Genomic DNA, 17,312 nt, shown 5'->3' with positions numbered 1-17,312 from the left:
AGACTAAACCAGGGTTAAAAACAAGGCTAAACCAGGACTAAACCAGGACTAAACCAGGACTAAACCAGGACTAGGACTAAACCAGGGCTTTAGCCATTGGTTGTAAAGCCTATAGAGTAGTGTGTCTGAAGTGAAGTCCAAAAGCAACTGAACATAAGGAAAGAGAGAAAGAAGCAACAGTGAGGGGGGGAGAGGAACAGTGAGTGAAGGGAAAGGGAGAGGGAAGAGAAAAAGGGAGGAGAGAGGGCAGAGAGATGAGAGTGAGTGATGAGAGAGAGAAGAAAGGGAGGACAGAAAGAAAAAGAAGAAAGTGAGACAGATAGACAGATGATGAAATAAGAGAGGAAAGGAACCAGGAAACGCAATTAATTATTCTGAAAATTTGAATAAACATTTTCCAAACCATTTTTATCAAACACAAGTCTGTGAGCCGACTGCGCAGTTTCATTTTACTCCTATAAATCTGATACAAATATTGAAAAGGTAAACTTTCACACGTGGTTTGTCCCAGAGTGGCCACATGGAGGCAGCAGAGCCCCTGTGAGAATCAAACGAGACTTCACCCTGGAAACACTAAATGCAAGTTGCATATTTTTATAAAACCTTCAAAGTTATAACATTTTTTAACATAATGTAGAATCATTAAAGTGATTGAGCAAAGCAAAGGCAAAAGAGGCATTTAAATCAGACCTATTCTGCAAAACTGGACTTCTCAGAGCTTTTAACCCTTCATCATCTTCTCAGCACAAGCTGCAAGAGTAGACTTTTTTTTTTTAGATATATCTTTTGACCATAATCATGTCATGGCCAAGTTATGTAAAATAGTACAATCAATGTCTTTGTCCAAATTCTTGCTCCAAACCATATGTGTTTCCTGACTAGTGTTGTCATGATACTCAATTTTGATACAAAAGACTGATTCTGACAGCCAAGTAATCATTTCAAAAACTCTATATAAACAATATTGTCATTTTCAACACAAAATAAAAGCATTTGTTCATCACAGCATGTGGTCTTACACTTCTAAAAATTGTTCAGGAAAAGGTCACCTTTTATCCAGTTGTTTTTTAGTAACGATACTGCTTAATATTGATCAGTGTCTGATTTTTGACACATTTGACAACCCTTTCACTGACAGAGGACTGGCTGAAGAACCCTATTAAAAACACACAAACTGATCACTGATCATGAGACATGAGTTTCAGTCAGCTCATGTTTCATGTTTCATGTTGGATCAGTCTGAATGTGACTAAAACACATGGTGTAGCAGATAAGGAGCAGCCACGCCCCTACGCCTCATCCCCTCGGCACGTCTCATGTACCTCTGTAGTTTTTGTGAGTAAAAAGTCTGCAATGATATTAATGATTAAAGGAACTGTCTGTAGTCTGCACTTTTAGTTTTAAAAGGGTATTAGTATCACAACTGATCCTGTATGTCCAGAGCCAAGAGTTTCTCATTGTCAGTTTATGGACAGGCCTCATGTGAAAGAACCTCCACAATTCACTCACTGAGCTGCAGAGACTGCACCAGCACAGGTTAAGGATTGTCTGCTGACCATTCAGATCAGAGAGGCATATTAGGTTTAAACCAACTGGATTTCAGCATTGAACGTGGCAACACTAATGAAAGAGTCATATGAGGCCTATTTTAATTTCTGATTGGATAGTTGTTTTGAACCAAAACACCAAATTATAACATAAATAAATGACCAAATGTTCAAATTGTTACATATTGTCCCTTTAAAGTGCATTAGACTCCTCATTTCTCTAAAATCATTAGATTTGAGGTTTTATTAAAATGCCTAGTCTTCTCTAGTTTTGTAATTTTGGTAAAGTTTATAATGTTACTTCCTGGTTGGACATGAGCAGATGTGACAGACATAGAGGTATTTGTAGAACTGTTGCCTAGCAACCATAATGTAAACAAGGGCCAAAACTTGTAATTTATTTGTATTAGTTTAATCATAACTATTGAGTAATTTAGGCAACACCTTTATTTTGTTATATAAAGGTTTAAACTGTCAGATAAATGTCTTTGTTGTGCGTAAATTGTCTCTGTATTTTTTCTGGATGGAGTTTTCTGTGTTGACGACAGGCAGCTATTTCCTGTGGTTTTCTACTTTTCTTCCCAACTTTTTCTTCACAAACTGTCACTTCACTGATGTAAAACTCTGATAAATATTTATCACTGGTACTATCCACCAAACCAATCCAGAATTTGTAAAATATATCAATCTGTCAAATGCTCTTTAAATTGTCTTAAGTAATTGTGCGTTTTAGACAGCTCTACTAGTCTGGGCTCCTTTACATCTTTGAACAGTGCTCCAGTCCAAAATCTGATCTAAAGAAAAAATCTACTGCAAACATGATTATCATCACATCTGTCCAGTTTAAGCCAGTTTTGTCCAGTTTTGTCCCATGTTCTCCTTAACATGTGTCCCAGTTTTCATAAATCTCCTCCAAGTGCATCAAGCCCCATGACAACATCTTGCTCTTTGGTTCATCTGTGGTAAACAACAGCATCTCCTGAACATTGGGGGTTTGTGCATTTCTTTGAAATGTGTAAAACTTTGACGTGAGGTAGACGCTCCTGAGAAGCTGTGTAAAAACTTCATGATTTCAATCTGACCAATAAGAAGAGGAGTAGTGTTCCGCTCCTGTGTGCTGATTGGATAAGGGATGGAACACAGCAGTGGATGAGCTTTTCTAGTTCAAGTCAAATTTCTAACTTTTTTCCCATGGAAAAAAACACTCAATATGTAAAAGTGACTTATAAAAAGTTGTCCCTCATCATTGACTTACTCAGAGTTGTATTTTGAATGATTAATTTAAAACTTAGGGGGTATTACATTTCTATGGGGTATTAACTGCTAACACATAACAGATTTATATCCCCATGTTCCCTGAAAATGCTGCCTAAAAATCTGCCTAAAACAAAGAATTATAAAAAGTTTCACTTTGACAGGTTTTTAACATTTTTCCCTTTGCTCCCTGCATTCCCCATTCACAACCATCGATCTATTCAAATCACTGGAGGGTCCTGCTGCTTAGAGCGCCTCGAGTTGGACTAGTGGCCAGTCGCTAGTACTACAGCAAAAAAAAAAATCCCTCCTGCCCAGAAAGCACAATGTAATCACAAACTGCTTGTGTTCGGCTGAAAGGAACTGCCAGAGACTGACAGGGGCTGACAGGGGCTGACAGGAGCCGATAGGGACCGACAGGGACTGACAGGGGCCGACAGGAACTGACAGGGGCCAACAGGGACTGACAGGAGCTGACAGGGGCCGACAGGGGCTGACAGGGAAAGACAGGGACCGACAGGGCATCTACGACTTTCACAAAGGTCAAATTTTGTGGCAATTTTTACCAGATCAGATCAGAAACTTTCTCTCAGCTCAAAAAACATGTTTTTTAACCATTAGCTTCAGCTATGCTCTATGTCCGTTCTAGCTAAGCTTAAGCTCTGATTGGTTAGAGCCTCCACATGGACCAATGTTATAACATGGAAAAATATTATAACATGGGAGAAAGATAAAAAAGAGAGAAGACTGGGCATAATACCCCCTCTTTAAGTGCTCAGGTCAAACACTTTGTTGACAATTTTTAATAAATAATAAACTCTTAAATATTGCCGTATCTCATTCTAAGTTACGTTGTTATGAGTTACCCCACAGCAGTTCAACCATTTCACACTTTCAGACTCCTGACATTTTACTTCCTGAACCCAAAATGCCACCAATACGTTTGCTTCATATGAAGAGTAGTGTTACACCCTGAGCCCTGATTGTCTCAGTGGTAAAACAGTAATTGATTCTGTGTCCTGGTTCAAACGGAGGGCTGACCAATAGGATGAAGTGTGTTGGACTTTGTCATTGGTTAAAAGCCTTGAGTGAGTGATGACCAGTAGGAGCAGCTGAAGTCTTGAAGCGTGCTCTGCGATTGGCTCATTTGACTGAGACGTTTGTGAATGAAAGGCTGTGATTGGCTGAGAGCTCATTGGGTTCTTTTGTTTTCGGAGGAGTGAGACGTCTTGTCATCTTCATCGTCTTCGCTGAGGAAGAGCAGCGGGAACATTCCCAAAATGCAGCCGATGCAAACTCCGATGGCTTTGCCCTGAAACATGCCACAGAAGAGATAAGAGGTTTCTATGGAGGGAGGACTAAAGCTGCACTAAGGAACTTTTCTGGTAAAATGTCACAATGTTATTATCTGCCAGGAATGTTCCACGCTATAGCATTAACCTTATCTCTTTTTTCATTAATTCAATTACTGGTGTTCTGGTCTATGTCTCAAAAACATACATTTTCACTGTGGGCTCAGAGATGTCATTAGTCTGCCAGTTAGTTAGTTCCACAGTATGGCATTCATCTTATCCATGTAGCATTTGTTCGATTACAGATGTTTTTATTGTGGTTAAATACCTTAAAAACATTCTTAGTGTGAGTGGACTCATCTCTCCACAGATCTGACTTGCAAATTGTGCCACCTGCTCATCTCCATGGGGACAGGTAAGTTTAATGCCATACTGTGAAACATTTGAGGCAACCCAATAATCTCCACGGACACAAGAAGGTGGCCAGAAAAGTGACCTGGTGTTCTTTTAAGTAAATTATTTGCTTTGGATCAACATAAAGTATTGAAATGGAAAAAAGTTAAATATGTGTACAGTGGTCCCTGGTTTATGTCGGGGGTTACGTTCTAAAAATAACCCACAATAGGCGAAATCTGCAAAGCAGTCAGCTTTATTTTTTACAATTATTATATCTGTTTTAAGGCAGTAAAACCCCTCACCACACACCTTATAAGCTTTTCTCAGACATTAACATTTTCTCACATTTCTCTCTTGTTTAATTGATTAATAGTGACTCTTGTGTGTTCCTCTGACCGTGCTTCTTCGTCCTGGCACCGCTCCGCTGTAGTGTTGATCGAACATTTATGTAAATTTGGCTGAACACATTCTGTATTGTACAGGAGACACAACACGGAGGAGACTGATTGATCGTGATCTACATGATCGTGATCGTGGTCATTTAGCCAATCAGGACGCAGAACAATGGACATGTACTACATGATTTATGAACATACTCATTCATTTCATTTCATTTCAACACAATGCACATTCAGACACTGTAAAAAATCATGTAAAATTGCCCTAAAAAAATCTGCAAAACAGCGAGACTGTGAAAGGTGAACCGCAATATAGTGAGGGAACATTGTAATTTATATTCAAATCCTCAGAGGTGTGGTGAGAGGTTTTAGAGCCTTAAAACATATATAATAATTGTTAAAAAATAAAGCTAACTACTTCGTGGATTTCATCTATTGCAGGTTATTTTTAGAACGTAACCCCTGCGATAAACCACGGACCACTGTATAAAAAATATTTAGTTGAATCATTTCACCTTTTTTGTATCATATATTTGTTGTCTTCTATCTTCTATCTAAAATATAGAAACCTAAAGAAAAAAAAGACTGAAAAGAAGCTGTGCCAAACATGTGACAGCTCGTGTGTCGCGTGTGTTACCGTGGAGTCGTACTGTGACCTCAAACTTTGAGTATAATGTAAGAAAATTTCCCATTCATTTTAATCAGCTCAATCTGTCACTGAATTACTCTAAATATTTATTAAATTTCAATGTTTTAAATGCATTTTGTGATCTGAAAACAAATGTCTTTTAAATATGAGTCACCACAGCAGATCAGCCTACATCTTTAAACTTAAAGCAGATATATTGAGCTTGTGTCTGCTCCATCTTATAATCTATGACACGATCATGGATCATTATGTTGTAATTTAGACATTTTAAATCGCAATATTCATCTAGCTCAGGAGTGTCAAACTCAAATTCACAGTGGGCAAAAATTAAAAACTAAGAAAAATTCACTGGCCAAACTCAATATTTACTGAAAAATTTACTCCATCTGATGTGTAATGTTTAACCTTTTCATATGGAAACAAACTTTAGTTTTGCTTAAACACAAAATCTGGAACAACCCAAGTTTGACATTGCAAACATATGAGAAATTAAATTTCAAATAAAAGACACATCAGTAGTATTCATTTCTTATTTAAATAAAATAAAACAAATTATGTCTCTCTGTAGCAATTCAATTGGCCAAAGTGATTAGCAGCTTGGTTGGTAACGAGTGTCAAGAGAAAAGGAGGGGCACTCGCTGGTCTCGACTGCAGCATACTAGCAAAACATTCTGGGATTTGTATTATTAGTGGTGAATGCACTATATACAGGCAGGCCAGCTCTAACGCACATTTGATATGATCTCACAGGTCAAATATAATTACACTGCGGGCCAGACTTAGCACCCCGGGCCTCTTTGACATATATGATCTAAAACAAATTAATTTCTAAACTTCCTGGTTAGAAAACTGTTGTTCCCAATCTCACACTAGAGAGCAGTGGATTTCTTTTCATATGTGACAAAAGGGTCAATGAGAAGGAAATAACTATAACATGACAAAAGGCTCTGAAAAGTACATTTTGTACAATAGGGTTGCTTTAATATTAGATTTTGTTTCTATGAGAAAGATTAATGGGAAATTTACATTTGGAACCTCAGCAGATTGTTAAGCTCCAATGTCAGATGCAGATATGTGACCTGGTTTATGGTTAATATCTCTGTAATCACTTGGGCCTGTCCACAGCGGTCACAACCGCTTGAGAAAGTAATGTGCCCTCTCCCATCAGAAGGAGAGCCCCATACCCCCTGCGCAGTGATGTATTCTCCCCAGTGTGAAGATAAACTGACCAGGTGAGCACTGAGTCGCGTCTGCCACATGTCTGCCTGCTTGGGAGTCAGATCTGGACCCTGCAGCCCGAGTCTGGACACCAGCGCTTCCACATACCCAGCCAGACTGAAACACAACAAGTTAGAATATTATCAGAACAGTTAAACTAAGGTACTCAACTAGACTAATACTGTGTACCATTTGTCCTCAGAACTCGGATCTCAGGGTAATGTTTTCAGAGTGTGTGTGTTCCAGCGGTCACGTCAGAAAAACACTGACCGGTACATTATAGTTTATGTACAGTAATGGAAACGAGGAAAATGCTCAAATCTGCCAAAATGCTGGTCAATTTAATATTGCATTTATTACTTTCAAATCAGTGTTTGAAAATTAACTTATTTAGAGCATAACAGCGCATTTACAGATGAAACCTGAAGTTTACAAACACTATATAACACTGTCACATGAATGCAAACTTAACTTTTCCTGTTTTAGATCAGTTAGAGTTAACAAAATTATCTGTATTTGCTAAATACCACAATAATGAGAGAAAGATTTTTTAAATAAAAATTTTCATGACTTTCTTCAAAGTCAGAAGTTTAAATACATTTCATTAGTGTTTGGTACCTTTGCCTTTAAACTGTATGACTTGGGTCAAATGTTTTAGATTTCCTTCCACGAGCTTCTAACAATAGTTGTCAGGACTTTTGTCCCATTCTTCCAGGTAGAACTGGTGTAACTGAGTCAAGTTTGTGGCCATCTTGCTCCCACAGGCCTTTTCAGGTCTGTTCATACATTTTCAATAGGATCAGGGCTTTTCAAGGCCACTCTAAAACATGGACTTTGTTATCCTTAAGCCACTTTGTCAGTTTTAGCAAATGGAAGTCATTTTGGTAATTCTAATTGGCCTAAAACAAGAAACGTTTAGTCTGATTTCATGTCAGACAGTGAGAAAAAAGCTTGTGTGTCTTTTTATATAGTCTATGTAAACTTCTGGTTTCAACTGTATGACTGTAGAGGCTCGGAGGCACAGGAGCAGGTTCACTGAAGCAGGTTCACTGAAGCAGGGTCACTGAAGCCGGTGGACCATAGACTGTATGAAGTGGATAAAGGCAGTGTGACGTCCCCATAGCGTTTGCCTCCAACCAAATGAAAATCACTAATGCTAGGAGTTATAGCGGCTAATTTGGAGTAGAGTTACATATTTTGAATTCTGACTGTGAGTATCATAGCAACCAATAAACCAATCTGGAGCTATGCTGTAGAAGGTATTGCTCCTTCCCACCACTGGTTTAGCAGGGACAGCAGCAGTTACTGAGGGGGAGGGGTGACGGTTTTTCAATAGAAAGTACACATCCTCACTTCCTGTTTGGAACGTGGCAGTAAGTGGGTTAGCTATGTCCATTTATGTATAGAGTCTTTGGGGTGGACAGGAGGAGCAGCTAAAGGGTAAATAACACAAGTACATCAATATTTGAACTGTCACATATCAAACTTTAGCCATTTTTTTTAAACTGAGTACCAGCTCAGGGTTCTGAAAAAATGTTTCTGAGCAGGAATTCCAAGATGGATGGGTGTTTCAGTGTAAATTTACAAGTTGGAACTCAGAATATTCAACCTCTGAGGACAACTGGAATGCAGCATTAGGCACAAACAGAATGGAACATTCTACAAGACACTGACCCAAGTCCAGCCAGGTCAGACACCAGGTTCCCCAGAGCCGCAGCTGCACACAGGAAGAAAAAAACACAAGATTCTGAAGATGAGTAAAGAGGCGGGCATTATAATCTACAAACTACAAGACAATATTAGGGATGCACTGATACTGGCATCAAACATCGGAGCTGATACTGACAAATTTGCTGGATCAGGTATAGGTTTCATGATATCGGTTAAGACAATATTGTGATTAGATCTTTAATTTGTAATAAGAGTATTTACAGGCTGATTTTGGCCCAGAATGTTTCATAATGTTTGAACTTTTATTCATACAAAAATGTTTAGTAGTGATGTGAAGGTTAAATAACAGTTACATAACACATTTGGATCGCTTAATAAAGTGTAAAAAGTTAACTTTTTTTAACAAAGTTTTAAGGAAATAAGTGCCATTACCCTTGATAATATACTGTAGCTGTTTTGAAATGCTAAATTTAATTATGGAAAGTAAATCTTATTTATAGTCAACACAAATATATAATCATATTATTGTTATCTGTTATTGTTATGCAAAATGTATAGACTGTCACCATTGTCCGCTATTTTCTGATCTGTTCTAATGTTGTTTTCTCATCACAAACAGACCTGGAGTTGTGTTTTGTTTCATTCACACTTGTTTAACACACAAACCCTGCACTTTTACGCTGAGTTCTTCTCTCAGACTGAAAACAGTCTGTTCCACCTTGTGATGTCATGTGGTAATACAGGAAGTGCTCCACTGTGTTTTTAAACTCACTAAACCTTCACTAGAACAGAGCCTTTTGTGCTTTGCTGTCATGATGCACGCATTATCTGCCTCCTGTGTTGTCTCCCTGTGTGCTCTCCTCCTCCCTCACCTGTCTGAGCCTGGAGCTGGGCGGAGTTCCTGACTCCTCCCCGCGCGCACCTGGAGCGCATCAGCGCAATCTCCTCCACCTGCTGCGGAGCATAAGATGGACGAGCTTCAGACACTCGGTGCCAGATCGTCCGCGTGTCCACATTCCTGCTCTCCCGCTCGTCCCTGCTCCTCGTCTCTGGTCCTGCTCCTGACTCTGCGCTCCAGCTCCGGTACAGTCAACCCCTTGTCTTCACCTCCTTGCTCCTTGTCTCCCGCTCCTTGGACTACCCCTGCTCGGCTCTCTCTGGCTCTGTTCCCGGTCCCGTCCTCGCCCAGGTCCTGGCTGCTCTCTGTTCCTGTTCCGGCTCGCTGCGACGTATTCCCGGACCCCGGCTCGCACCCCGCTCCCTGTTGGTTTAATGAACTCTTGTCTTATCGCACAAACTGTAAATAAACACTGTAAATCTGCCCCAAGTTCTGCACTCTTTGGTCTGCCTTACACCAGCCATTGCGACATTTGGAGACTAATAATAAAGAATTACTCAAATATGTGAGGGCAAAAAAATACCTCCAGGTTTGTTTTTGAGGAGGAAACAACATTACAACATGACTTAAAGCTCACAGGAGTAAGCAATATAGGACCTTTAAAGTACATTATGTAACTTTTTGTTCTGGTGGATGGTCTGCCACCTGCTTGTCACTGTGGAGATGTTTGTTATGTGCTTTTCTTGGAATGTGCCACAGTATGGCATTAGACCTACCTATATTGCATTCATTCAAGAAAAAAAAATGCATTATTACTGTGACTAGGCTCGTCTCTCACTCTCTGTAACTTAGCCTGGTAGTGCGATTCTCCTCAGAGATAGATAATGCCATGCTGTGGAACATTCCTAGCAATCCAACAACAGCATCTCTGTAGTGAAAAGAAGTCAGATAAGAAATGTTAAGCAGTGCACCTTTAACTAAACCATGAAGTACAATCGTTCTTCGTGGTCATAATTTTCATAATTCCATGGTTGACATGGTCGTGGTTGGCTGCTCTTGTGGTTGACTGGCTGGCACACTGGGCAGTTGTTTATCTTACATTTTTAACTTAACATTTTGGGTTTTTGACCAAGTAAGGAATGCAGCTACCTATGTTAGCCAGCTAACTCTGAAACATGAGAGAAGTCATTTCAGAGGAAAAGTCAGATTTCTTATCACCAAAACAACAGAGTGGAGGAAAAGTGAGGTTTAGAAGAGGCTTTTCTTTGTCTCCAGAGTTCCTCTGGCACCCTCTAGAGGCTGCTGTGATCCTGTCGGAGGCACACTTTTGTCCTGAGAGCTGTTACTCTCCTCTACCTGCCATGACACTGGACCTGATGACTCTACCTGTTGAGCTGCACTGAGTCATTTGTTTGAGCTTTTCTATCATTATGTCAAGATCCCAGTTTTGTGCTGTTTTCCCCCTTCCTTCTGTGTCAGAGCCTAGAGCTGGGCGGGCTCCTCCCATGCACACCTGCAACTAATCCGTAATCAAGCTGCACCTGGGGAGGACAAAGGAACCGAGGACCTGACACTAAGCATCAGATCGTCCGTGTATCCTCAGTGGTACTGTTCTACTTTGCTCAGTCTCGTTTTTAAATTTATGCCTTTTTTCCCCTCAGTTGGATATCTTTGTTTCTTGCCAGATCCCGCTCCCGGAACCTGCACCGTGCATTGGTCTCTGACTCAGCTCTCCCTGACCAGTACAAACCTCTAACCCTCTGTCTCAGTTCACCTCGACCGGTGCGGACCCCCTTGTCTCTGACCTCGCTGTCCACGACCTGCTCAAAGACTACAGCACACGACCCCGCTCTAAACTGTCTGCTCCGTCAACCTTCATTTGCATAACTTTATCTGTAAATAAACATTGTTAAACTGTTTACCCGAGTTCAGAATCTTTGGTCCCCCTGTCAGTTGTTACGACACATTATTGCATTTCACTTTTTAATGATCTTAAACTGTCACTCGGGGACATAAAAAAGTGATACTGATTAATTGTAATATTGTGGCTGATGTTATGATGAGACAGACCTGCCATAGTGGAGATGCCCAGAGTCACTCCAATGGACAATTCGATCTGCGTACCCTGAAAATAACACATTTATACTTCATTTTAGCAGGTAATATTTAAATATTTAAAATCAGCAAAGTCCAAGAGACAGACATACAGCTGCGATCATGATGGCGTTGTCCAGAAATCCAAAACCAACAAAGGGGATTCCATTGTGAAGAAGAACTAAAAAACACAAAGCAGTATTAAATGAGGGGGTATTTTCCTGGGGTAATGGGCTAGTCACTGCTAACACATAACACATTTAGATCAACATCTAAATGTGCAGAAACAATAAATTCCACGTTTTGTCTCCCCTCCTTTTGCTTCGTGTGCTAAGTCACTCCCCCCTCAGAGTGACATCACAACACAATCAGCTGCATTTCACTAATGAAACTACTGCACATCACATCAGGTTTGTCAAGTTGCTGTGTGCAGTTTTGTGTATTGTTGTGTCATGTTTTTATATATTTATGGAGAATAGTTTGGGAGCATGGGTGAGGGAATGTTATAACATGGTAGAAAGCGAAGAAAAAAAAAACAAAACCTTGTTACAACCCTAGGCCTTAAGTTCTTTTCGTTGTTCGTATTTGTCCTATGTTTTGTGTGTGTATACCTGAATATGTCTACTTCTCCATGAAATCACAGCTGTGTGAGCCCATGGCTGTGATTGGAGAACTGTTTCCCTGCCTGGCCAATGGGGCCCACCTTAAGCTGCCTCCCCCCCATCTAAGAAGATTCGGGACACCTGTTCGGGGCTGCTGGCCTGCATGTGGCCAGTCTGTCATATTCATGTGTCTCCTTTGTCATGTCACTACAGTGGTAGTGATTCTGTGTCTTGAGACACTTCGCCATCAGTACTGACTCTGTGTTTGTTCATCAAGATTGTGTTATGTTACTGTGAAATTTGTGTTTTAGTTAACTTTACCTTTGTTTTTGTTTAAACCAGGGGTGCCCAAGCTCTTTTCACCGAGGGCCATATCTTGAAAAATATTCGACAGAGGGCCAGTGGTCAATACAGTGGATAATTCAGATGGGTGCATTTAACATAGTTTTGATTTCATACTTTCAATAAGGCTTGAAATATTAATATTAGGTCCGTATGACAATGCAATGTGATGTTATTTAGGTTATATTGGTAGGATTACTCAAATTTGCCGTAAAAAGTACTGATTTTGATCAATTGGTTAGTTCAACTGAAGGCCTGAGGGCCAATAAAAATTGGTCTGAGGGTTGCATTTGGCCCCCGGGCCATAGTTTGGACACCCCTGGTTTAAACCTTGCAAAGTACGGTCTGTTTCAATATTTTTAGTCCCCTTTTGTTTAGATTACCCTTAACATCCCTGTTTAATAAAATACTTCTTAATTTACCATTTCCACCTTGGTTTCTTTTGTTACTTCCCTGTCCCCACACAAGCTGGGTTGTAACACCCTTTTTTAAGAAGTTACTGCTCCAAACAAGTTCCAAAATGGTCTATTATATAAAAACACATTTAAAGTCTGTTGTGAATTATACTTTCTGAATGTGTTAAAGAAAAGGAGGCTGTGTCTTACTGTAACGCATCTGTGCAGAGGTCGGAGGAGACAGCTCCTGTGTTTCTGTGAAAACATGAAAATTAAGCAGAAAACTATAAGGTCCTATATAACATAAAATTGATTCTTGTGAGTTTTAAATCATGTTATAAAGTTACCTCATCAATAACATGCTTGGAGTTGTGTTTTGTTTCATTCTCACATGTATGAGTGACACTTTATTAGTCTGTCTACATTCCCAAAGCTCAAAATGCTCGGTTCCACCTTGTGATGTCATGAAGTGGTAGTTTTCCAGTTAATAGCTAAATTTTACCTTTAGTTCAGTAGAGACTGGCAATTCCAGGGCTGAAATGATCCAAATGATTCAAGTGAAGGAATGGAGTTTAAAAACACAGTGGAGCACTTCCTGTATTACCACATGATGACATCACAAAGAGTGTTGTTCTGTTTCAGAGAAAAACTCAACCTAAATCTGCAGGGTCTGTTTGTGATGAGGAAACAACATTAGAACAGATCATAAAATAGAGTAATACGGCCTTTTGATCAAAACTCTGTTGATGATTTCTAGGACAATAAAATAGATAAAGATTTTGGAAGTAGCAAAAGTAGCAGCAGTAGTAGAAGTAGCAGTAGTAATATCAGCAGTAGTGATTATAGTAGTAGTAGTAGTAGTAGTAGCAGTGGTAGTAGTAGTAGTGGTAGTGGTAGTAGTAGTGGTAGTAGTAGTAGTAGTAGCAGTGGTATAGCTCTATTATAGCCATATAATAAAATTCCTTATTTCTTTGTTTCTTTCATATTTTTTCCACCTGGGGTTCCGCCTTCAAAATCCCTTTTCTGTGATTTTTGTCTTTGGGGCGTGAGCTAAGTAGAGATTAACATGTAAATTCCAGACTGTAGGGCTGTGGGCCTTTAGTTGCATGAATGATTAATCCATCGATGAAGTCTTAGTCGACCAAAATGTGGATTAAAGGACTAACCATTGTATTCAGATGATAAAGATTTACACAAGACAAGGAGAAGTGAGCGAGTGAGTTGGAGATTTGTTTGTCTGTGTTTATTTAAATTTATTGTTTCCTAGTCCTTTTTTCTGTATAATAGTTGTTTCTGTATGCGCGCCCCCTGCAGGTATAGTCTGGAGAGTTTGCATCAGATACACAGAGATATGAAACAGTTTAGAGAAATTTTGCCACAACCCCTTCTCAGTCGACCAGTCAATCAACCCAAGAATTTATTTAGTCGACTGTGGTCCTACCAGACAGTATTTTTTTTAAAGACACACTTTGTAACTTTTCAAGCTTGTCTCCATGGAGATGGTATTCCTTTGCCTGTTTTTTGACAAAGTGCGTTGCAATCATTCTCAAATGTCCCTGTGTCAGATGCCCTCCCTGTGTGTCAGATGCCCTCCCTGTGTCTCCACGGGGTCTTATTTGCTGTAAAAGCTGCTAATCTTGTAGTTTAGACTCTACAAATATGTTCTGAAATACATGTGATTCATTGATTAGCCAAGGTCACAGGTTTGATCTGTGGAGGGGCAAGCTCACTTACAGTAATAAGACACGTTTTTCAAGGTATTTATTATGAGCAATAACCCTCCTGTAATTGCTTACAAACATTGACAAGTTTAAAGTGCCAGTATCTGATTTAAACCACTCTACATTGACATCACACTCCTGTATGTCTCTGACACATGTTCAGAAGTTTCCATGGTAACACAATAAATGGATTTAAACAGCGCATTTTCATGAGCCTGTGTTAGGGATAGGGGGTGTTATTATTATTGGCTAATTATTTGGCCTGACAAGGAAGATTTTCTCTGATAATGTAATATCTGCAGTTGTTGTTGTAGAAGTTATTATTGTCTAGATGTTCAGCAGTGATGGGCAGAATACTTTGAAAATGTATTTAGTTACAGAATACAGAATACTGGGATTAAAATGTACACTGCCTGGCCAAAAAAAAGTCACCACCTGGACTCAGGTCTAGGTTCAGCAACAGTCTGTGCTTAAAGAATGAGGTCAGCTCACACCTGAATATACTGAATGACCAGGTTATTCCATCAATGGATTTTTTCTTCCCTGATGGCACAGGCATATTCCAAGATGACAATGCCAGGATTCATTAGGCTCAAATTGTGATAGAGAGGTTCAAGGAGCATGAGACATCATTTTCACACATGGATTGTCCACCACAGAGTACAGACCTTAACACCATTGAGAATCTTTGGAATGTGCTGGAGAAGGCTTTGTGCAGCGGTCAGACTCTACCACCATCATCAATGCAAGATCTTGGTGAAAAATGTATGTAACACTGGATGGAAATAAATCTTGTGACATTGCAGAAGCGAAATCGAAACAATGCCACAGCGAATGTGTGCTGTAATCAAAGCTAAAAGCGGAACAACCAAATATTAGACTGTGTGACCTTTTTTTTTTTTTGGTGGCCAGGCAGTGCATTCTGAATACTTAGATACTTACTATAGCGTAAAAACGTTTTAAAGTTTTAAAAAAAGCTTACATTTTGTTTTGCATTTCCTATCACTGACTGGAGAAGAAAAACATTTGCAACTCAAGACAAGAGCCTCCTATTGTGATTTTCTTACTTTGAAGCCTAAATTGTGTGATTAATGTATGTGTTTCTTTGAATTTTAAATTTAGTTTAAAAGTACCTGGTATTAAATACACATCCTCAGTTTATGTCTTAAGTTACACCCCACACTAAACATGGACAACATTATTATGTTGTATCCCTCTCACCCACAGACAGCTCCACTCTTCCTGGGTCCCTCTCACCCACACCCACAGACAGCTCCACTCTCCCCGGTCCCACTCAGCCACAGACAGCTCCACTCTCCCTGTGTCCCTCTCACCCACAGAGAGCTCCAGTCTCCCCGGGTCTCTCTCACCCACAGACAGCTCCACACTCCCTGTGTCCCTCTCACCCACAGAGAGCTCCAGTCTCCCCGGGTCTCTCTCACCCACAGACAGCTCCACTCTCCCCGGGTCCCTCTCACCCATAGAGAGCTCCACTCTGCCCGGGTCCCTCTCACCTTGAGCCGCGGCCATCGACTCAAACTCTTGCAGTTCCCGGAGTAGACAGGCTCTGTCTGCAGGGTGGAGGCGGTAGATGAACTCCTTGGCTCTCTTCGGGGAGTTTAGGCGCTCCTTCGTGTCCTTCCCCCCGTGTGTGCCCATGCACCGGCCCGGGTTAAGGTGCGCGGTCTTCGGCTTACATGGCGCTGCTCCCAGCGCAATCACACCCGGGTACCATCTCCACCAGCCCGGGCGACTACCCCCGCGCACACACGTACTCAACATACCCGCAGACATTTTTGTTGGGAGTTAAAAATAGTAAAGTTTGGAGTGTTTGTTGGGTCAGCGGGGGCTCCGTGGGCGCTTGGCCGCTCACAGACTCTTTAGCTCGGCTTCAACTTTTTGCACGTCTCGGCCTTTGATCCTTCCTTTACGACTTCTTTACGAAACGCCCAACAAAACACCACAGAGCCGCATTCCTTAAAACGTGGATTTCGGTAAATGTATATAAAAGTTTAAACCTAAAACCTGTTTTAAATGATTTTTCTCTGGCGGAGTGTGGTGAGCGCCTCGCCGCTGCGCAGACGCTGCAGTCCGGGCTGAAGTTGCTGCTCTCCCCGAGTTTCTCTGATGGACTTTTTTGTGGCTAAACCCTGTGATTTGAACAGAATTAAGGATAGTTTAAGGATCTAAACACAGATCCTGTCCACGCCTCGGCCCTTGTCCTTGAGAGACGCCGTAAAAATGCCCTGAGTGCCGCGTGAGTCAGAAGTTTAACACGAGACACAGGAACAAGCCTCGTCCGGGAACTTCACAATAAAACACTTCAAATTATATTATTTTGAAAAGTTTTCCACAGTAGCTGTTATGTTTATTTAATCATTGAATGGTTTAAAAGGAGTATAATACGTTCTATTCTATATAATACAATATAGAAACTTCCAACTGTCAGCCAGCAGAGAGCGCCATGCCTCCAAAAAGAGGATCCACCTTTTTTATGACTGTTAAAGGTACAGTATGTAACTTTCTAGAGGTAGTCAAAGTTAAACCATACCTCAAAACATTCTCCATGGAGATAAGTTTAATGTCACACCATGGAAACAAGCAGGAGGCCAAATAAGTGTCAAGTTTGTGGAGATGCAAGTCCACTCAGGAAAGACACATGTTTTTCTCACATGTTCAATGCCATAAAAAAACAAAACAAACATATCTTTATTTTAGTCTCTTAGTTTTGTTTTTGCCAAAAAGTTACACACTGTGATTTTGATACTACTTCAAATTACTTTAATTCAAATTATTAATCATGCTGTCAGTAGTTTATCAGGTTTAATTTAGTTATAACTTAGACGGTCGATTTTATGTTAAATATTTTAAGAAGCTTTATTTGGTCTGGTTTAT

The 17,312-nt window shown here is 40.3% G+C and overlaps 1 protein-coding gene across 1 annotated transcript; it reads right to left on the bottom strand.

The window, feature by feature from the left end:
- Positions 1–586: 586 nt before the first annotated feature.
- tmem65 (transmembrane protein 65) lies at positions 587–16,704 on the bottom strand. The gene is made up of 7 exons (XM_033975377.2): positions 15,932–16,704; positions 12,907–12,951; positions 11,471–11,538; positions 11,334–11,388; positions 8,429–8,471; positions 6,766–6,871; positions 587–4,113 (listed from the first exon to the last, which is right to left on the bottom strand). Exons 1-7 carry the CDS (start codon positions 16,209–16,211, stop codon positions 3,994–3,996), a joined length of 717 nt encoding a protein of 238 aa, XP_033831268.1. The 5' UTR covers positions 16,212–16,704; the 3' UTR covers positions 587–3,993.
- Positions 16,705–17,312: the final 608 nt, after the last annotated feature.

Source organism: Periophthalmus magnuspinnatus, chromosome 11 (assembly GCF_009829125.3).
Source record: "Periophthalmus magnuspinnatus isolate fPerMag1 chromosome 11, fPerMag1.2.pri, whole genome shotgun sequence".
Classification (NCBI taxonomy): domain Eukaryota; kingdom Metazoa; phylum Chordata; class Actinopteri; order Gobiiformes; family Gobiidae; genus Periophthalmus; species Periophthalmus magnuspinnatus.
The sequence above is the reverse complement of the archived record's forward strand: the minus strand, read 5'-3'. Positions and strand labels throughout refer to the sequence as shown.

Bases quoted from the DNA above. Each gene is read 5' to 3' on its own strand.
- tmem65 (XM_033975377.2), bottom strand. From the start codon at position 16,211: ATGTCTGCGGGTATGTTGAGTACGTGTGTGCGCGGGGGTAGTCGCCCG. The intron at 12,952-15,931 runs GTGAGAGGGACC...ATGTTTTCACAG, and splicing joins GTCGATGGCCGCGGCTCAAG to AAACACAGGAGCTGTCTCCT. The intron at 11,539-12,906 runs GTAAGACACAGC...TGTGTTTTTTAG, and splicing joins CTCTGCACAGATGCGTTACA to TTCTTCTTCACAATGGAATC.